General features: G+C 45.7%; 2 protein-coding genes across 4 annotated transcripts in view; one reads left to right on the forward strand and one right to left on the reverse strand.

Moving 5' to 3' along the window:
* Positions 1-22,077, reverse strand: part of LOC139352111 (calcipressin-1-like) — a 248,609-nt gene that overhangs the window by 100,302 nt on the left and 126,230 nt on the right. The window lies entirely within an intron of this gene.
* The window catches only part of dmd (dystrophin), a 166,624-nt gene that overhangs the window by 88,975 nt on the left and 55,572 nt on the right, over positions 1-22,077 (forward strand). For all 3 annotated transcript variants that reach the window (XM_070994174.1, XM_070994172.1, XM_070994173.1), the window contains 26 exons: positions 608-769; positions 2,705-2,815; positions 3,004-3,177; positions 3,267-3,422; positions 3,506-3,676; positions 3,969-4,148; positions 4,325-4,447; positions 4,764-4,934; positions 5,435-5,557; positions 5,721-5,855; positions 6,873-7,025; positions 8,494-8,664; positions 9,956-9,982; positions 13,590-13,712; positions 13,924-14,096; positions 14,212-14,347; positions 16,587-16,762; positions 16,903-17,050; positions 17,405-17,530; positions 18,020-18,169; positions 18,303-18,401; positions 18,811-18,910; positions 19,778-19,947; positions 20,031-20,148; positions 21,420-21,631; positions 21,858-22,012. In XM_070994174.1, the coding sequence (XP_070850275.1) occupies positions 608-769; positions 2,705-2,815; positions 3,004-3,177; positions 3,267-3,422; positions 3,506-3,676; positions 3,969-4,148; positions 4,325-4,447; positions 4,764-4,934; positions 5,435-5,557; positions 5,721-5,855; positions 6,873-7,025; positions 8,494-8,664; positions 9,956-9,982; positions 13,590-13,712; positions 13,924-14,096; positions 14,212-14,347; positions 16,587-16,762; positions 16,903-17,050; positions 17,405-17,530; positions 18,020-18,169; positions 18,303-18,401; positions 18,811-18,910; positions 19,778-19,947; positions 20,031-20,148; positions 21,420-21,631; positions 21,858-22,012 (3,743 nt within the window). The remainder of the gene's footprint in view (positions 1-607; positions 770-2,704; positions 2,816-3,003; positions 3,178-3,266; positions 3,423-3,505; positions 3,677-3,968; positions 4,149-4,324; positions 4,448-4,763; positions 4,935-5,434; positions 5,558-5,720; positions 5,856-6,872; positions 7,026-8,493; positions 8,665-9,955; positions 9,983-13,589; positions 13,713-13,923; positions 14,097-14,211; positions 14,348-16,586; positions 16,763-16,902; positions 17,051-17,404; positions 17,531-18,019; positions 18,170-18,302; positions 18,402-18,810; positions 18,911-19,777; positions 19,948-20,030; positions 20,149-21,419; positions 21,632-21,857; positions 22,013-22,077) is intronic.

Here is a 22,077-nt window from a genome sequence, read left to right on the forward strand (position 1 = left end):
TGGGTTGAAGTGATTATTTTGGCCAGCAGAATGGTTTACGAGGGACCGAGTCACAATAAACTACAGCGTGTGTGTTCACGCTAATGAAGGAACGTGTCCTCCAGCGTGACAGTGAGGCTCACTGAAGTGTTTTTTGGACGACAGTGCAGCTCTGTGGCACAGAGGGACCGGATATTTTACATTTTGTTCACAAGAGGACAAATATAGAAAGTCACCAGAAAGCATTCTTTATTAAAATTACATCATTTCACCGGCAAAAAAAGGCACCAAACACCTGACTTGAGTGTGTGTGTGTGCACTGGTTTTTACACACCGACTTCAAAAGCAGTAAACAAGATAACAAGTTTAAACATGTGAATGAAATATCCCAAGCTCCCCCTGAGGATTCTTCAAAGACACATCTTATCTGAATCTCACGGGGATCTCGTTCAGATTTTCTAAGAGTTTATTCGAGATATCGTCGATGGGAAGCTGCTTTTATATACATGAGCTGGAAAATCGAACGTAGGAATGCATGTCAGCGTCTGCTAATGTGTTTCCCTCAAGCTATTTCCTGCACGTATGGTCTGCTTTATGCGTTTGTGTGATGTGCTTCCTGTCTGCTCAGGCGGCGGCCAGGCGGAAGGAGCTGGAGAAGAGCGTCCAGTGGGCCCAGGAGAATGACAAGACGCTGAGGCAGCTGCAGGAGGCGCTGGCCAACACTGACCGCCACCTCACTGCGTACCTGGCTGACCACATCGACGCCCAGCAGATACCGCAGGAGGCTCAGGTAGCTGTCTGTGGGCCAGTATACCTTTCCCCGCTCTCTTATTGCCTCGCTTTATCAGTTTACTGAGACCTGTCCAGCTCTTTAATTCTCCAGTGATCACACCCAGTAAGAATGAAGCGCTTCTTTTCTGCATTTCTTCGCTTCCTCGGGCAAAACCTACAAAACTGATTATTTTATTTCGAGCCACCGCACATTTCTTTAAATCATGAGCCTCTGCTAAATGGAGATTTACAGCAGAAGTGCACTTTTAACAGTCCTGGAGATTCGTCTCCATTAAAGCGAATAGATTAAATAAGTGAACAAAGTGTCCCATGAAAATAACAAGCAGTCGTGTTGGATGCAGTTTGGTCTTTGTTGAACTAAACCTGCTGACGTGTGTTTTTTGCAGCCACAGCGCTGCAAATTTTTGGGTGATGATTCCTCTTGTTTTATTCAGTTTTTCCTACACACTTCAATCTGCACACAGCGTCACCGCCCCCCCCACAGTGATGAGACATTTACCATGAATCTGCTTTTCGACCGTCATCTTGCCGGGCCCGACTTGATTGATTTTGATGCGATTTCGTTTCAACGCTTTCTTTCTCAAAGAAAAGAAGCAACATCAGCTTGTTGTCATGCACCTTACGGGCTGTGGAAAACAAAGATTCATGCCACGTTTTGTCCCACCACATCGGAAATGGAAACATCATTCATAGGATGAAAAACCAGCAGACATTTTCGGACAGTGAGAGAGAGGAGCATTGAGCAGCTGTTTGTCCTGTTTGGCACTTCTGTGTAAAAGGATTCCTGACGACGACTTAACCAAACCAAGCTTCACCTGACCAATACTGTGAAACCAGGACTGATTAGATTGGCTAGAGGTGCAGCCAGACCCCAAAAGACCCAGCTGGACCTGCAGTAATCAGACTGGGGCGGGCTGTGTTCAGATGCTCGGTTCGAGGTCAGATTCATCTTAAAGTAAAACCGCCCAGTGTTTGCACTCATGAAACGCTGTCAAGCCTTTGGCCTTGTCAGAGTCCGTCCTTAACAGCTGTGTTGACAGGTGGAGAGACAAGAGGAGGACAAGAAGGACGAAATACACTAAAGATCAAAATCCACATCTGTGTGTGTGTGTGTGTGTGTGTGTGTGTGCGTGTGTGTGTGTGTGTGTGTGCGTGTGTGTGTGTGTGTGTGTGTGTGTGTGTGTGTGTGTGTGTGTGCAGAGGAACCAGGAGAAAAAGACAAATGCTCTTTTTCTCTCTGTGGTCCTAATTAAGCCCAGAGCTGCTTTGGACACAGACAGTGAACACACACACACGCGCACACACACACACACACACACACACACACACACACACACACACACACACACTCTCTGTCTTTTTGTCTGCTTCCTCTAACAACTGCTTCTTCTACATATCTGCTTGTTCCTCTTTCTTCTGATCTCTGATACTCCTTCCAGACAAATCAGACGACAGGTCTTCAACTAACGTGTGTGTGTGTGTGTGTGTGTGTGTGTGTGGATAGAGAGATTACCTCCATGTGCGCTGTAGACCACCAGTGCAAAGGATGACATTTCTCTCACACACACACACACACACACACACACACACACACACGGGAGGATGATTGGATTAGTGTGGTCTGTATGAGCATATGTGATTACAGGGCGCTCGGTATTTAAAAAGAGAGAGGGGTGACAGTGTGTGTGAGAGTGTGTTTGAGTGTGTGTGTGTGTGTGTGTGTGTGTGTGTGTGTGTGAGAGAGAGAGGGTGACAAGTTATTAATGCTTTTAAGCACACACTTCCTTCTCCTTGATGCCTCCTGCCCCCTTGTGGTCAGCAGAAGGAGGTACACTATCAATTTAAACTTATTTAAAACACCAATAGGTCTTAAATTGATATTTGTGTGTTATTTGAGTTCCTTTTTAAATGTGTTTCTGTGTGTGTTTAACAGAAAATCCAGTCTGAGCTGAGCAGCCATGATGCGACCCTGGAGGACATGAGGAAGAAGAACCAGGACAAAGAGCCGTCCCAGAGGTTCATGGGACAGATAGACCTCACCCAGGTACGTGATTTGTGCATGTTTGGTTCATGTTGAGCTTTGCAGATGTTCTCACATGTTAAGATTAGATTAGATTAGATTAAGATTGTTTTGCTGTGTTAGTCTACTGCCTTTAGGAGGTTTAATCTGTCTCTCTTGGTCGGTATTTGTGTTGTGTGTGCTGTAATTGCGTCTCTCTGCGGCTGTCACAGAAAATGCTCACGGACGTGTGGACGAAGTTCCGGCTCTTCCAGAAGCCGGCCAACTTCGACGCTCGGTTGGCCGAGTGCGAGCGTGTGCTGGCTGGGGTCAAAAGCCAGGTGGGGTTGCTGGACATTGGCAGTGTGGAGCAGGATGTGGTGCAGTCGCAGCTGGAGCAGTGCATGGTGGGTAATTGAATCACAGTGTCAGTTAGATGGACAAATTGATCTATTGATCGTATGTAAAGCCTCCGCTGGCCGTTTGTGTCCAACAGAAGCTGTACAAGGTGCTGAGTGAAGTGAAAGGGGAGGTGGAGACGGTGATCAAAACAGGCCGACAGATCGTCCAGAAGCAGCAGACTGAGCAGCCCAAAGAGCTGGACGACCGCGTGACCGCCCTCAAACTGCTCTACAACCAGCTGGGATCACAGGTTCGCACGCAGACGCGCTCAGCTGGACACACGTGATCGTACACGTCACATTTAGACATTTGGCCTTTTCAATGTGTGTGTAGGTAACTGAGAGTAAACTGGAGCTGGAGAAGAGTCTGAAGTTGTCCAGGAAGCTGCGTAAGGAGCTGAACGGGCTGACAGAGTGGCTCGCCGCCACTGACGCTGAGCTAACCAGGCGCTCTGCTGTGGACGGTATGCCCAGCGACCTGGAGGCTGAGGTGGCGTGGGCACAGGTACGAGACACACATGTAAAGACACAAAACATAAGGTCCTCAGTGTGGCTCCGGCCAGAGACCTTTGTTGCCTGCTGTTATGAGTTGGGATAAAAGGTTACTTTAAGAAGCGTGAGGAGGAAGTGTTTCTGCTGAGGCGTGAAGCTGCATGTGTGGACAAGCTGTAAACATGACGCTGACATCTCCTTATAAAACTAATGGTGGATGTGTTAGCCAACACAGACACAGAGCATTAGCGTTAGCATTCATTTGGAGTTTAGCTCATATTCACTCCTTTTCTTCATCGTGTCAGTCCATCCACGGGGAGACGGAGAAGCGTCAGCCGCAGCTGCAGGCCGTGGTGGACCTCGCCGAGGCCCTCAAGGCGGTGCTGCGGGGCCACGGGGGCCTGGTGGACGACAAAGTCAGCCTGCTGCGCTGCAACTGGATCGCAGTCACATCCAGAGCGGAAGAGTGGCTCAACCTGCTGCTGGTCAGAGAAAGAAGTGGAATTAAAAACACCTCATGATGCTCAGTTATCTGTTTTATCAGGGCTAAAAATACCCCAGACGCTCTAAAAGTAGCTCATTGGAAGTGTCACTGTTTGCAGCCTCCAGAAATGAACACCTTCGACGTCTCTCTCTCTCTCCTCTCGCTCCCCTCTTTCAGGACTACCAGCGGCAGATGCAGAAGTTGGATGGAGAGATTGAGGAAGTGAACGGATGGATTGACGGAGCAGAGATAAGGATGGACGAGTTGGACAGCCAGGGACCCAACGACGCTGTGCTGAAGGTGCTAATGTTTATCTGCCTGCATGTTGTGTTTGATCCATGCGTCTCGTGGTGTTTTTCTCCACTAATGTTCTGATTCTGGTCGTGGATTAGATGTAAGGGAGGCTGATTATGAAAAGAAATATGGTCTTTTTGCAAAGTTTCTTATATAAAACACAGTGGAGTGCAGACAAACAGAGGATTAAGATACAAAAGAAAGATGAAATTACCTCAAAAAGGGTTGAACAAGACATCCAGTGAACTCGACTCAATCTTTCAAATCAGATGCACCTGAAACTCAGCTTCTGACTGACCGTGTGTGTGTTTGTGTCTTGCAGGTGCTGCGTGCGGAGCTGGAGCTGACAAAGGGTAAGATGGAGGAGGTGAGGGCCCTGGCCCAGGAGCTCATGTCCACCAGGGGGGAGAACTGCCAGGCCCAGGTGGGACCCAAAGTGGAGCAGCTCAACCAGAGATTCGACACCATCGCACAGCGCATCGCCTCTGGACTGGTAGGGAAGATGATACCCTCTGAATACTAACTAATAATCTGAAACAGCAGCAGCAGCAGCAGCACACACACAGTCTGCTTAGATTGAATTAATCTGTCCGTTGTTGTTTGTTATTTTGACTTGAACATCTGCAGCTTCAAATGGACTCTCTCTTTCATCTTTCATGCTAAACACTATGATCCAACTATCCCCATAAATTTACTTCAGACTCTCTCCAAACAGACTCTGAACTCACTAAATTTACTTCAAACTCTCCCTAAATTTACTTCAAAGTCTAACTAAATAGACTTCAAACTCTCTTGCTAAATGTATTTTAAACACTCACTTAACAGACTTCAGACTCTCACACTAAATTTCCTTCACCGCTCCAACCTCTCGACTGAATTTACTTTCTCTTGGCCGCTAATGATCTCCTTTTCCTTGTGTGCTGGTGTGCCTGTGCATCTTTGCTGCGTGTGTGTTGTTGTGTGTGTGTGTGTGTGTGTGTGTGTGTGTGGCAGACGGCAGCGTCAGCCAAGGAGCTGGAGCAGTACCACAGTGAAGCACAGATCTGGCTGGAGCTCCTGGAGGAGGAAGTCAAACAGGGGGAAAACCTGAAGGAGGAGGACTTCCAGGAGGACAAGGTCTCTCACACACACACACACACACACACACACACACACACACACACACACACACACACACACACACACACACACACACACACACACACACACACTTACAGGGATAATGAGAGCTTTTTTTACCTTTATGTGTGCATTTCTAAACAATGTGTGTGTCGCGTAGGATTGTGAAGAAGGTGCAGTGAAGGAGTTACTGTTAAAAGGAGAGAATCTGCAGAAGAGGGTCCCGGATCAGGACAAGAGAGAGCAGATCAGACTGAAACACAACCAGCTCAACAGCAAGTACAACACTGTGAAGGTAACACACACACGCACACACACACACACACACTCACACACACCACCAGAATGAAACAGACAGGGATGCATGAAAGACAAAGAAGCAGGTTTCAGGTTTTCAGGAAGCTTTTGGAGCCTGGTTCAGCTGCAGGTTATCCAGTAAAACAGGGATCCTCGGTCCTGATGCCAGATCAGTGCATGCCTGAGCTGCCGGGACGATGTCCAACGTGTCTTACATTTACAACTGGACAACAGCAGCGTCCTGAACTGCTGCAGCCAAAAGACGAATGAGGCCCGGCCGCTGAGTCCCAGTAAAATCAATATAATCAGAAGTCACATTATCTTGTCGTCTTAGGACACACACACTCAGGTAGCAACATGTGTGTTTCCACTTCAAAATGTCATCTCGCCAGCTCATCCCATCTTCAGATTATTTTTTTATTTGTAATGTCACAACGCCGTGGATTGTGAGTTATTTCCTTGCTTTGGCATTATTTGGAAAACACTCTTCTTCACTTTCTTGCTGAGTCAGCCGAGGATATTTGTGCCACTCTCACATCTGTGCATTAAGCATGATTATTTATTTTAGCGTGGCACAGAGGCAGACAGAAGCAGCTAGCCTGGTCTGTGCTGTCCGTGTTTCCATCTGACACCGCGAGTAAACAAGTGAGCGCATTTCCCAAAAAGTGGAGCTTGAACTCTGCAAAGTCTGCACATTTACTTTAAAAAACTCCAGAAGTCAACCAGAGAGCCCTCAGACTCTCTGCGATTTCACAGTGGGACAGCCTGCAGCTCTCGCAGGCTTGGCTGGAGCGCTCATCAAAGTGTGTGAGTGCATGAGGGGGGGACATTAGCATCGGGCCTGACATAAGTTGGATCCATTTTCTGCTGCTTATCTGGGTCTGGGTCTCAGTGGCAGCAGCCAAAGGCTTTTTAGATCTGTGCAGTGTGTCTCAAAGTTAAAGCAGGCACATTTCACGACACCTCACCGTGATGTCCAAGACAGTCCTCTGTGTGTGTGCGTGTGTGCGTGTAGGACCTGCGTGTGTTGAGGAACAGGAAGGCGTTGGCCATTGCTCCCCAGTGGTACCAGTACAGAAGGAAGTCACATGACCTGCTGGCCTGGCTGGACGACATCCAGCGCAGTGTGGACCAACTGCCCGACCCCCCCGAAGGAGAGAGGGTCAAGGTGACAGCACGCACACTCATGCACACACACAAATAAACACAATAACATCTTTGCCTTTTTGTTTTTTTCCTCTGGTGTTAAGAAATAATCGTCCAGCTCTGTCTTCCTCATCGTCCAGCTCTTCATCTCACCCTCTCTCTCTTCATAATTTTCCTGGTCCATGTGGGAAAAACCTCTTTGTGTCCTTTGTTTCTCACCTCTCCTCTTCTTCTGCTTTTGGACAAAGGGTTGGTGTCAAGGCTTTTGAAATTTCATTCGCTCGGGAAGAGGACTCTGTGAATAATTGTTCCAGGAAATCGTCCTCGTATCTATTTAGAGAAGTAATTGCCGATCAGTTCGTGTCCTCAGTAGAGGCCTGCGGCTTTTATCTGGGAATTTTCTGCTCAGAGTTGGAAAGAGGCTCATTAAACTGTGTTGCATGTAGCATTTTAGCATCAATAAATCATTACTGAGTTAATTGTGAGACAGTAGGATGATTATTATTTATTATAACCTCATAGAGGCCCCTTATTTAACATTTCTAATCAGTATATTAGCAATGAATAAACAGTTTGAGACAATTTAACAGACTCTGATATAGTTGTAGGCAGATAGTTGTCCCTTGAGACATCTATAATACATGCTAATGTGTTTTTTTAGTGTTAATTGCTGAACCCACCTGTGAATGAAGAGTTAACACAGAACCCGACATGACACGTTGGTGTTAAAGCTACGTGCAGGTGCAGCGCCTTTCAAATCCTTTTTAAATGCGCAGATGTGGAAAAGGTTTGACGGAGCAACCCTGGACTCCACCTGTCCTTCTGCCCCCGCCCTGACTCTGTGTGTGTGTGTCTTTCACTTTCAGATGATCACTATGACATTTCGCTAAGCGGACGTCTGACCCGCTCGCCTCAGACTCACCTGTCATTGCCGCAACTGAGATTCCTCACTGCCTGTCTGCCTGTCTTTCTGTCTGTCTGTCTGTCTGCCTGCTCATCTATCTGTCTCTGCTTCTTTTCACCCCCCACACTCCCCATTCGACGCACTGCTCTTGCTCCTCTGTACCTCATGGAAAGGCCGCTGATTGTACTCGTTCTGGATGTAAATAAAGTGTGAAGGCAGTGTGCGCCTCCTGATTATGGCACCACGTTGTTTATATGGACTGTTTGAGTGGAGACACATGCTAGAATATCAGCATACAGTGAAGTCCTTGTGTATGTTTGACACTGACAAACATGATATTTTATCCCTTTTATTAATGTGTTGTGCCTTTGTGTGTGAGTAAATGGATGTTTTTATTATTTTATTCTGTACTGATTGTCGGTGCGCGTGTGTGTGTGTGTTTGTGTGTGTGTGTGTGTGTGTGTGAGCGGGTGTGTGAATGTGTATTGTTCAAATGCATCCACACGCCTCTCTGTGCTTATTCCTCCACCCCGTCCCCCGGGCTCAGCCAATAGAAAGTGACCTCCTGGTTGATTTCGTCCAATAGGAAATTGGCTCAGAGTTCGACAAGAAGAAGGACGAGCTTAAGGAGGTGCAGGGCTTAGCCAATCAGCTCTCAGAAGCTGGAGCCGCCAGTCTAGTGGAGCCCCGCCAACTCCAGCTCAACAAGCGCTGGGTTGAGGTGGAGGGCAAGTTCTTACCCTTCAAAAGACAAAGTGTGAGTTTCAGTAGGCACGACTTCTATATCTACAGTACTAACAGAGAATACTAATACTTCTACATGTACTACTATCTAAGCTCTAAGCCATCAAAGGACAGCGTGTGAGTCGAAGGATAACAATTGTTTCACTAACAATTAGCATGAAATTAGGCTGCAGAGGTCTAATACAACAACTAATCCATACAGTTAGTGCAGGTTTGTGTTGCACTGAGGTCAGACTTTCACTTCATATAGAACGCAGGGTTTTTAAAATATGGAGCCAGAGCTGGGAATCAGTTAGCTTAGCTTAGCTTAGCTTAGCTTAGCATAGCACAAAGACTGGATGCAGGGGGAAATAGCTAACCAGGCTGAATCTTCTGCTTTAGCTATTGGCAAGAAAGCAAATATTTCACAAACTGTAGGTTAATACAGGTAGTTAAAGGAGACGTTTCTTCATATTTTTCTATAACAATAAATGTCTCATTTGTAGGTTAAAGTCTGGTGTCTCATTGTCAATAAATCCCACGGAAAGACCGAAACCAGCTGATATCTGCTGAAGGTGTAAGTCTTTAAAAGTATGGAGTAGTAGTATTTTCTTAAAACAGCTGCCCACTGTAGTTTTTAACCAGCGTGACTCAAATGGAGGAAATTGTTTGGGATTATTTTTGCCAGTAAATTAGTCCACATCTGGAGCTCGAGTGAGTGTCTCTGGCAGCGGGAGGGTGTGTGTGGGACTGAATCAAAATAAACTACAGTGTGTGTGTTTATTTTAATGAAGGAACATGTCACCCAGTGCAGCAGTGATGTGTTTTTAATAGTTTTTGGGTTATGAAGCTCTGTGGCACAGAGGAATAGGACGTGTCGGACTGCGATACACACTCAGTGATCGTTAGGAGGAAACATGCAGCGTTGGTTTGGCTCTGCACGTGGGATTTGTTGACAGTAAGAAAAAATATGACCAGACTTGTTGTGTAAGATAATATGAAGCTCTAACCCGAAAAGAAACAAACATGTTTCAGTGTGAACGACCTGATGTCATCCGAGGAAACAATAAGTGAAAGAAAACTTCAGCCTTCACTGGTTCTCGGTTCAGTTTAAGAAAAGTCACCTCAAGTCTAAATCAGAATTAGTTTGTTCCCTCAAAACATAAAATCTGAGTTGCTTTTTTGTTTTTCTTTGCTGCATTCTCATGTACGTGTCTTACGTTCACATGTGGAGCACATTCACATGTCTGAATCTCATTGGTTGCTCTGTCTGGCTCTGTGTCACCGCATGCCGACCTCCCCCGACTTACCACACCCCCTCGCAGATCCCCGATCTGCCTGTCACTGAAGATGTATGTACCCTGTCGACCAATCACGACCACGTGCACTCATACCACCAGGTATAAACTACTGGACGAACACACATCTGAACTGGCAGATTTCAGACTCGGAGCGCTGCTCTTCCTCAGGCCACTGAGAGGACTGTGAAGTCGCACTTAGTGGCGCCTCCTCTGCCTCGGTGTGGTACATAAACCTGGGAGCTGCCCAGGCCTCCAAACTGCTCCGCTCAAGCCGTTCAGGCACTTCAGCGCGTTAGTTAGGAACTCTTAAGTTGTAATTGGTGCACTTCATTTCCCATACTCTCCACGCCGGCGTGTTTACTCTGTAATCACAGGCCTGATTCGACTTTAGACGACGGAACCACGAGTTACACAACATGTGAACTTCGCTTGTTATCCTGTATATTATGGAAGATTATATGTCCTTGAGCAAACCACTCAGTCCCTCCCAGCTCCAGGTGCTGAAGCCGACCTCTGACCCTTTGTGTAGCACAAGCAGCGAGAAAGTGTCCTTACCAAGTAGGATGCTGTTAAACTGATTACAGCGATCATATCAGACTGAACCTCTGTGTAATGTGCTGGTTATGATGATGCTGTTGCATTTAGAGCAAAATATACAGAATATTGAGGAGATTTCTTTCGTAAAGTGAAGCTTTGTGTGGAGTCTTTTATAGATCTCAAGAGATGCTGACTCATCGTAAGCCTTTCATGTGGCTCGTACAAAAGCGGAAAAAGCTGAATATCAGACAGAGGATCCTTATAATTTGAGCATTTAGGGCTCTGTTTTTGTGAGTTAGGGTTCAGATCCGAGCTCACCTGCCGCAGGTGGGATCAGAAAGAATGCATTGTCGTACGTTATAAGATCACAGCGAAGCAACAGGAAGCAAAACACGCTTTGACTGGAGGGCGACTCTAAGAGTGTGGCTTATTGTGTTTCTCTTTTATGTTAAATTCAGTTAGATTTGACAGTTTTGCATGAAAAAGATTCCTTAATTCCAAATAAGTGATGGAAAAGCCCACCTTGCTGCACTCCTTGCCACACCTAGCAGCACGCCAGCACCAAAATAGAGCCCCTACTCATGTCCATCTCCTCTCAGTGCCTGAGCAGCAGTGAATCATCGTAGCATGCTACACATGCAGCATACTGTGAAGTCAGAGCGTGTTTTCGGACGCTGCTGTCCGTCCTCATACGCCAGTTTTGATCGAGACAGACACGGTGCAGATGTGTTTTCTGTCCAGGTCGTCTAGAAGGAAGAGGAGAGTTGACCAGATCATGAGAGTGGGAGCTTTTTTCTTTTCTTTCCTGCCTTTTTTCAACAAAATAATCATAATCGTCAGGCAACTCAAAAAACTGCATGCCTACACGATTCAGTTTTTAGATGTTGGAAAGGAATCTGTGTTCTCTGGCAGGAGCTAAAGATCCTTCAGTCTAGACAAAGACATCTAAAAACGACTGGAATAACTGCTCGGGCTCAAGTTCCTGTTAAAAATGAGACTCAAACCTGGCAGCTAAATCTAATTTCCACAGATTAACAGGTTGTTATTGTTTCACTGACAACTCTTTTCAGTGTCAGGATGTCTCATATGAGACGAACCACATGGCACACGTTGCTTTAAACCTCCCCCTCTCATCATCGAGAGCTGCTCTGCTCTCACGTCAGCGCTCAGTAGTACATGTTACGATCGCAAACACATGCACACGATGTCAATAAACCTCCAGGTGAAAAATTAAATGTGTGAGCAGGTGGGTCTGGTTATGTGTTTGTGTACACTAAGAGCAGGAATTCTAGAAATGTGATTTACCAAATGTGAGATGAGAGTGTGAGTCTGTCACACTGGGTTATTAGTGTCTTAAGTCCTCAATCATTCAATTTAGCAGCTATTGTGGAGCTGATGATCTTTATCATCCGTTTTTCTGTAGATTCTGATTTTTTTTGCCCACAATTGATATAGAAAATTAATTCTTGCACAGCACAGATGTTGTAGCAACGAGTACCTGAAGCATGTTGACACAAAATACAAGTACAATACAAGCTGAAGGAATAGTTCAACATTTTGTCCTGGAAATATGAAGCTGCAGCCACTTAGCTTAACTTAGCATGAAGGCTATCAGCAGGGGAAACAGCTAGCTTAGCTTAGCACGGCTGAAAAACACACCTGACAACACCTTTAATCAACATCATTTGTTTCATCCAAACAAAAAGGGTAAAAGCCACAGGTTTTGGTAAACTGTGCTAAGCTAAGCTAACAGGCTGCATGCTCTAGCTTCATATTTCATGCACAGACGTGCTAGTGGTAACAGTACTCTCTGCGAGCTGTACCCTCAATGCTATTCCTTTTATTGCCCCCCTCCACCTCACACACACAGCTTAGAGACATGGTTGCCTTGAGTCTGTATGTTTCTCCTTTTTTTACCCCGTTGAAACCCAGTGTGACAGAGCGCTCGCTCTGCAGCAGGCACAGTGCTAATAGCGAGCAGAGAAACTGGGACATTGGAACTCTGGCCTCCCATTTCACTTTGTGACACACATACATGTGTCAGATGTTGGAGGACACTTTAATGACAGTACAAAATGCAGTTAAAGCGACACTTAACAGAAAAGGCTACCAAGCTTCATCATGGGAAATGCAGGTTTTCGGTGCTCTGATTTTCACCTCTGCATTCTGTCTCTTGCGAGTCCTCAAACTTGATCAAAGCTCAATTGCAGCAGTACACGTTTAATGTTTCAGAGGGAGCAAGTGTATGTTTTGCTCCTACCAAAGATTGAACCATTTCAGCCCTGCAGAGGATATTCAGTCCATTAGCTCGTGAGTCGATCGTCTCGTGCACTCCGTCCCACTCCTGACATTATTACTGTCACACCAGCAAACCCAGAGCTGACTTGTTAACTGAAGGCCAGCAGCAATCATTAGCTTTCTGTAAGGCTGCTAATAATGTTAATGCTTGCGGTTTTTATTTTGGGTTAATTAAAAAGTGTCATTTAATGCGAGAAGCCATTTCCCAGGTGACAGGAGTGTAACAGTGAGGTGAAATGAGCAGAGCCCAGTGTTAATATCCCAGCATCTCTGCGCTGTAGAGAGCAGCTTCAGTGCTTCAGTGGTAGAGGCAGCTTCATTTGCCGTCCTCAGGGTATTGTGTATCATGGTCCGGGGAAATGTAAAATTCATTTAAACTGCCGATTCAAGAGCTGAGTCATAATCAAAGGCTCGAATCAAGGAAAAGTGAGTTGATGCCGGCTTGGGTATGATGATGATATACAATAGAGATTATTAGTGTGTTTGAAAAGATCTGGAGCTTCCTTTATCAAAGTTCATCAACAATAAGAAAAAAGTATGCTTTTGTTCTAAAATGTCTCCTCTAGATCCAATTTGCACTTTCTAACATGTTATTTTAAGGTGACTTGACCTCCAGTGAACTTGTTTATTTAATGAAGTCCCAGATCGGTTCCTTAATTAGCTGAAAATCTCCTTAAAGCAACCCTTGTATGTTGTGTGAAGTTTAATATTTTGCCTTTTTCTGATCTCTCTCTGCTTTGGGTGCTTGTGAACATGATTGTGTTGTTGCTTCCGCCTTCCTGTGTGTGTGCGCGTGTGTGTGTGTGTGTGTGTGTGTGTCCAGGACTATCTAACAGAGCTGCAGGCGTTGCTGCGCTCGGTGTCAGAGACGGACTTCAAGCTGAACTCTCCTGAATACTGGCCTGCAGCGTATTATAACCTGCCTCAGCAAGAGCACTGCCTGAAGGTCAGCACTGCCATCGTGTTCCTGTCTGAGAGACGCACACGGTCTCTCTCAGGAAGTAATATCATGAACAGATTAATGAAATGTACAGATGCTCCCAATCTGGCAGTTATATTGTAAGACATTTCTTTCTTATTACTGCATACCAAAACAGTAGAAAAGTTGCATGATGCACGCTCCTCTATGTGTCCTCCGCCCCCACCATAACACACAGGAGGTGAAGGGGAGCATCAAGAAGCTCCAAGACCCAGTAGAGGGAGCGCTGGCCCGCAGGGAGGAGGTGGTGTCTGGGGCTCGGCCTCTGGAGGGCCAGAGGATCCAAGAGAGCGCCACCCTCCTCAGCGCCAACTGGGACAAACTGAACAAGCTCTACCAGGACAGGCTGAAGTAAGGAGAGGCAGAGAGGATGAGATATATGTGTGTCTGTGCATTTTAATATTGACTTATTTTGTGCACTCATTTGAATGAAAATGTGTGTGTTTGTGTGTGTGCGCACGTCAAGGCGTTGGCAGGAGTGCAACTCCAAGTGGCAGAAGCTCGTTTCGGATCAGAAGGCGCTGGAGGAGTGGCTGAATGACGCCGAGAGCACTTTGAAACTGGCCGAGAGTGAGCCAGCAACACACAGACAACACCTCAGGGTAACACACACACACACACACACACACACACACACACACACACACACACACACAACTATAGACACAAGCATTTCTGTACAAATACAAAGGCAGGTTTTCACACACGGCTGGTTGTACCCAGAAAGCTGCTGAGTGTATTCCAGTTGTGCGGGAGTCACACTTGGTCTTCAGTGTCTACTAATGCTGCCGCAGTGCCCCTGAGCAAGGCACAGGTCCAGCCTTCTTCCGTCAGCGCCTTCATCTTTCATTTTCTTCGCTTTCCGCCCAAACCGATGCTGCATTTTGCACAAAAACACATATTACCTGTCACAGTCTGATAAAGTAGCACTTGACGTACCCTAACAAGAAATGACAAATGATGACATCGTCTGGCGCGCACGACATCACAGAGTGTCATCACAATTAACTCAGCGTCTGTTTCTTGTGAAACATCTCGTTATTGTTTCCTGTCAGGACAATATTCAGTGTACCGAAGTGTGATTGTAAATCAGTAAATCACATGTGCATGGACCCTCTAACTGTCATGATTGATGTTGTTTAGCAGGTATGTTGTTTACTATGTTTCCCATCTTAGCTTAGCATATTAGCGTGCTAACATTTGCTATTTAGCACAGCTGTGGCTGATTGGAGTGTCATTAGCTTTGCAGGTATTTGGTCCAGCCTACCAAATGTGATGTTTTATATAAATATATAAAATATTTGAGAGCTTGAGTCATCACCACAATAATAGTTAGAGGATAATTGAGGGGTTCATGATGTCATGTTTCATTGAGTAAATGTTACTCATGACCTTCCACCTCTGATGACACATAATGAACAATATCAGGATAGAAAAATACGTAAAATAACACGAAACACAACGTAAAATGTCTGTGTAGTCGTGAGTTTCTCGTTCCCATCTGAAGTCGACAACACGGACTCACACACACACACACACGCTGGTACACAGATGGCAGTTGTCAAGAAGAAAAGGCAGCGAGCGTCTGACAGTGCAGTCAGCCTCGATCCAAACAGAACACTTTCCTTTTTTAGGCCTTATGTAACAATATTATGTCATCAATTTTGACATTTCAATGTTACATCAACCCCAAAAACTGAAATTGAAGGATTATGAAAAGCAATTTAGCACAAGTGTAGAACAGTGGGCTTTTACATCACCGACACGTTGATTAATAATGTATGAGGAGTCGTTTTCACAGAGGAGAGCGCCATGAAGGCTTGTTTTCACAGATGTCTCACGGAGTTGACTTTTAGTTTCAGTTGCTGTGGTTGAACTGATGCACTCAACTTTGCATATAAAGTACTGTGCGTGTGTGTGTGGGGGGGGGCATGTTTTACACATTGGGACGTACAGTAAATCTCTCTACAGTCACATTATCAGGATTTGCCTTATTTATGGGGACATAAACACAATATTAATCATTCATTTTAGGATAAAGACTCAGGTTAGACAGGTAGAGGGTAAGGGGGGGGTAAGTCTACAGGAAATGAGTGTAAGTACGTGTAATATTCTCTGAAGTGATGGAAACACAACTCTGTGTGTGTGTGTGTGTGTGTGTGTGTGTGTGTGTGTGTGTGTGTGTGTGTGTGTGTGTGTGTGTGTGTTTGCATCATCAGACATGCCCAGTCCACTTTGGGCTGCTGTGATCAGCTCTCAATGTCCACCTGCAAAGACAGGGACGCAGAGTCCAAGTGCCATTCCAGTGCCAACCTGTGTGTGTGTGTGTGTGTGTGTGTGTGTGTGTGTGTGTGTGTGTGTGTGTGTGTGTGTGTGTGTGTGTGGGAGAGACATAGAAAGACAGAGTGTGTGTGTATAGAGACAGAGGACCATCTGGTACCTCATATCACAAGCTGCTACCTGAACCGAACCCAAACCTGATTCCCATGTGCACAAACACACTCAGACACTGAATGGAGTGCTACTGGTGCACCTGTGGGGACAAACTTCATAGCACCTTAAACTGATTTGTCCAATTTTTAAAATATTGGAGGAAGGTCATTTTAAGGTATTGTTGTTTCATAGTGGACCAAAGGTAATAAAAGACATTTCACTGTAAGGCACAATATGTTTGACGAACATCTAATCACAGATCTTAGCCTCAGTTAACCCCGTAGACCTTACCTTAAATCTTAAACCTTAGAATAGATATCTAAACTTGCGACACCATGCAAACATACAAAGCAACCAATGAAAAAAGCAAATCACCCACCGCGTGTGTGTATGTGTGTGTCTGCACAGGACCTGACGGAGGCCATACCTATCCAGGAAGTGGTGTTGGGCAGAGTGAGCTCTGCAGGAGAGGACATCAGCCAGCTGAGCACACCGGACGATGCCTCGCAGCTCAGGACGCAGCTCAAGTTACTCAACACTCGCTGGGCTAACGTCTGCCAGCAGCTCAACGAGCACAAGAGGAGGTGTGTGTTCAGGACGAGCAGATATTTACAAGAATCAGTGAAGCTCATGAGGTCAAACATTAAATATACGTCAATTTTGCAATCACTGTGACTGACATCTGACCCTCCTCTCCTCCTGCTGCTGCCCTCCACTCCTGCAGGTCTGCAGAGGCGCGTACGGCAGCTGCAGTCCTGCAGGAGGACATGGGCTCCATGCTGGGCTGGTTGGACAAAGCGCAAGGCGTCCTGGCCATCCCTCTTCAGCCTGCAGAGCCTCAGCACATCAGAGACACTCTTGGCAAAGTCCAGGTACCACAGCACAGCAGCTACAATGAGTGTCCCTGTGTGGGTGTGCGCTGATCAGCGTAATTTAATTCAGCTGCTATCAGAGTGTAAATGAGTCCTTTATTATTACAAAAAAGACAATTTGGTGTCCTTACATGTGTGTGTTGGTGTGTTTAATTTAATCGAGAGGGTGTTATGGTTTCCGCTGAGACGCGATAATGTTTCATTCTGAAATTCAACCTTGAAACTATGTTGTGCGCCTCTGCTCGTTTGTGTGTGTTTATGTAATTTGATTGAAAGAACACGTGTCCTACACTGAGCCGCTGCAATCATTCCTTATTAAATTCAGCCTGTGTGACTCGCATGCTTGTGTGTCAGGCACGTGTCGAGGAGCTTCCTGCCAAGAAGGCGGCGATGGAGGATCTGAACTCCAGACAGAAACAGATAACGCTTCCTGCTGACAGACAGAAAGACATCAGGATCATCAACACTCGCTGGGCTCAGGTCAGCAGCTACCACCGTGAACACTGCAGCTCGCAGCACACCGGCTTTTGTAAACGCATTCATTTATCACCAGAACAAAGCTGCAGCAGGCTGTAAAATCACACCATGTACATCGTACAGATGAAGGTAATGAGCAGTCGTGGCTGTTTATACATACAGAGGTCGTGTGGTTTCTTCTAGCTGGGTGTGCAGAAAGAAGCCCCCCATCACTCTACTGTGATAGCGTTTAGTTCTGTGACTTAATTGTAGTTAATACCACACTGTAAAAAATAAAGAAAACCAATGATACTGAAAGCTCCTATAACAATTATCACGTATATCAATGAAACTGTCTCTTTGTGTGATAAATACAGACAAATTAAGATGTTTCCCTAATTGTAGTAGAGTAGAAGTAGAACTCGAAAATGTACTTGACCTCTAACTGCAGTGACTTTGACTCCTTTGTGTGATAGTGAAGCCTTAGGTGTGTTTATACCTGTCTTTGTATAGGTGTCCAGGGCTCTGCCTGAGCGTCAGCTGGAGATCGAGGGTCTGCTGAAGGAGCTGGAGAAGCTTCAGGGTCAGCTGGACGATCTGTCCACCTGGGCGTCCGGCACCAGAGCCAAGCTAGAGGACAGCCCAGATGAGCCACCACCCAGGGTATGACTCCACCACTGCTGTTTGTCCACATACAGTATACCTTCAGATACTGGCCAGATTTGACATACTGGTTTTACGCTCGTCCTTTTGAATAAAACCATCCATACACTGTATCCTACATTTGTTTCTCCAGCTCATTGAGGAAGTGCAAGTCAAGCAGCCAGAGGTGGAGTTTGTTTTGGAGCGAGCTGATCAGCTGTACAAGGACAGTCCTCCCAGTCAACCTGACAAGGTGTGGAAGTCAAGCTACTGAACAAAAACCAGCAGCATTCTTCTGGCTACATGCTTTTTCACATGCTGTTGACTGTATGTTGTGGGAGCTTCTTATGCGTCCTTTTTGATGTGAAGAACTGAGACAAAAAAAGACATTTTCAGTCTTGAATATGCTGCAACGCTTTCCTCTTTCATCTCATCAGTAGTTCTGCTTGAAATGTTTCATCAAATCCATATTATGTAGTTTATTAATGTAAGTCAGAGAACATTACATCCTTGAAGATCAAAGACACTGAAGTGCATTTTCACCTGATAAAGTTCTGCTGAGCTCTCACCATCTCAAGCTGCCTGAGCAGAATTAAAGCCTTTGATTGCATTTGTCAACACAGGCTGTGATTTGTATTTTGTGTGTTTGTGTGTGATGGCAGGTGAAGTATGTCAAGCTGAAAGAAGACTGGACTGTGATCCTGGAGCTGGTCCGGCAGCATAAGGAGAGGACGGCTGCCTTGCTAGTCGCCAAAAAAGCCAGTAAGACTTTTCAACCAGTTTTCCAAAAGGACTGCAAACCACGCTTTAATAGACGTCTGTCGCCATAGAGATGTTTCCTGTGTGTGTCCCAAACCATCAGCCGGCACGCAGGTTAAAAACACAGGAGCTCTCCCTCCCTTAGCACTAAAAGGCATCATTACCTTATCAAAAACCAAGGTCAGCACAAAAATAACATTAGCATAACAAAGACTACGGTCAGCATGAAAAATAACATTAGCATTAAAAGAAGAACTAACATTAGCATATATGGCATTTCTGTGGTGTACAGAGGCCCCCTCATTCTTCATTTTAGTAACATTAGCGTGTGTGAACATGAAAATCCTGCTGCTGTCTGCCGTCAAGACACACAACATATATATAAATATGTATATATATGCCATGTGTTTTACATTAATGCAGAAACTCATAACATTAAATCCTTACTGTTAAGTCACAAGCAAATCTTTTCTCATAACCACCTCTGTCAGTATGGGATTTAATAAATATAATGGATCAACTTCAGAGGTCATGAACAGCAACTCTGCACACCTGTTTGTATTTTTCTCTCTCTGAGATATTACAGGTGCAAGCATGGATTAAGAAAGCAGACGCCCCTGCTCACAAAAGCTTTGCGTTCCTTCCCCCCTGCTTCAGACACACACACCATTTTCTGTGCAAAGCTGTCTGTCACCTCATTAAAAGAGCTCTGACCAGGCTCTGTTAGCGAGATGCTAAAAGCTAATTGTGCGCTCTGAGCTCAGAGGGACGTTTAAGGCATAAAAACAAGTGTTGATCTCCTCATAGACACTTTTGAAAACTGTCCTGTTCACCTGCGGCTTTATGTAATTATGTGTGTGTGTGTCCCAGATGAAAGTTTGACAGGAAGTTCCCAGCCTGAATCTGCCGCACTGGCTCAGTTCAACAAGTCCTGGGCTGAGCTCACCGATTGGCTGACCATGCTGGACAACATGGTGCAGAACAAGCGCGTGGTGGTGGCCGACCTGGACGACATCAACGACAACATCGGCAGACTCAAGGTCATCATCAGCGAGCATTAAAGAGATTTACAGCGGCCGTACGGTGATGAACCACTCATCGAGGAACATTTGTGTGTTTCCAGACGTCTTTACAGGAGCTGGAACAGCGGCGCCCCCTCCTGGAGAGACAGGTCACAGCAGCCCAGAACCTGAAGAACAAAACCAGCAACCAGGACACCCGCAATGCTATCACTGAGCGCAGTATGTGTCGTTGCACAAATTGTACAAATCTATCCACATGTGATTGGTGGAAATCTAATTCACCTGTCAGGACAAGCATGTGGGACACCAGTCCCTTATCTGCATATTATTCCCAGATGTTGCATCCTAATGTATGCAGGACGGCCGGCTAAAAGGAAAGCTCTGAGCTGTAAGATATGCGTACCCTACATGCACTGCAGAATTAAGCTCAGAGAGAGAAATGCAGTGATTTTCAGCTCACTTACATGCAGCACACCAGGATGTTTGTTTGCATGTTTACCAAGACAGCAGGTAAATAACACCTGAACAGCGGCCTCCAAGATAAGGGATTGAATGAGTTATGAAAAGTCAATGTGAGACTTCTTTTATGTCAGTAAATGGATAAAAAGTGATAATAAAACAGGCCTTTACGCAAGTATTACTGTCAGCCTCAGTCATAACACACTGGACTGGAGCTGCTATGAGCCATTAAAAGTCAGAGAAAATACTGATTCAAGCAGGATGAAGCTGAGGGAAACCGAGAGGTCAAATCCAGTTTTCTTTTCAGCCGAATGCATCTTTTTCATTTTTCATCTCTCTCCCTCTCTCACTGTTGCAGTGCTTTATATATTTCCTTTCCTCCCTTCCCTCCTCCCTCAAAGGATAGCTCTGTAGATATTGTCTATTTTTCCTCTTGTCAACAAATCCCATGTGCAGACCCAAACCAACAATGTATGTTTCTACGAACAAGTATTGTGTGTGTTTCAAAGCCTCATATATCTCCTTCCTCTGTGCCACAGAGCTCCATTGTTGTCCAAAAACTATTAAAAACACATCAGTGAGCCTCACTGTTGCACTGGGTGACATGTTCCTTCATCACCATGAACACACACGCTGCAGTTTATATTGACTCAGTCCCACACACGCCGTCCTGCTGCCACAGACGCTCCCCAGAGCAACAAACGTGCATTAATCCACCGCTGGAAACAGTCCCCAACAAATGCACTGTTTCCTCCATCTATTAAAGACTGCGGCGGCCAGCTCCAGCTGAAGATGCTGCAGCAGCTGAGCGCCACAGGCAGGGTGGGGAAGTCACAAAGTATTGACAGAAGGAATAACACATTGTTAGTTTTGCTCTTCTCGTGGGATTTGTTGACCAAAAGTATAAAATCCTTTAAAATAGAGTGCTTTAATCCAGACATACAGCTTTTTCGAGCCGCCTCCGAAAGAAGGGCCTCAAATTCTCGGTAGATGTTGAGCGGCAAAACGGTTCTTTGTCTCCGTGTTTGCAGTTGACAGGCTTCAGACTCACTGGGAAGACTCTCAGACCAAACTCTCCGATCGGACGAAGCAGCTCCACAACATGCTGCAGGACTCCACCAACTGGCTGGACGCCAAGAAGGGGGTGGATCACCTCATCAAGCGGGCCAGTGAGAGGTTGGAGTCCTGGCAGGAGATCACGTACAATGTGGAAGCGTTGAAGAAGCAAAACGCTGAACTGAAGGTTGGACTGGACGTCCGCTCTCTGACTTCTGTCTCATGGCTAAATGAGCTTTGTGATTACTCACAGTTTAGCTGCACGCGTCATTTTCCCATCTCCCGTGTGATATTTACAAACAGATGGCTCAAAAATATGATATTGTTTTTACTGTAGATGACTCGAAAGACATTTTAGCTGGTGAGAGTGAATTCTCCTCGTCTGTCTTTCTTCGCTGTCCCCTCTTCCTCAGCTCTTTCTGAAGGAGGTGCAGCAGTGGCAGGGTCAGGTGGATGAAACCAACGCGCTTGCAGACAAACTGTTGACGCTGTACGGCAATGACGACACGCACAAGGTCACCCAGGTCAATGACAACATGGTGGCCACCTGGACACACATCAGGAAGCGGTAAGGAAATATGTCTTCACCGTACACAAACACGCACCCACCAACACAGGACAGAAAGAGGATTT

This window comes from Chaetodon trifascialis, chromosome 24 (assembly GCF_039877785.1).
Source record: "Chaetodon trifascialis isolate fChaTrf1 chromosome 24, fChaTrf1.hap1, whole genome shotgun sequence".
Taxonomy (NCBI): Eukaryota; Metazoa; Chordata; class Actinopteri; order Chaetodontiformes; family Chaetodontidae; genus Chaetodon; species Chaetodon trifascialis.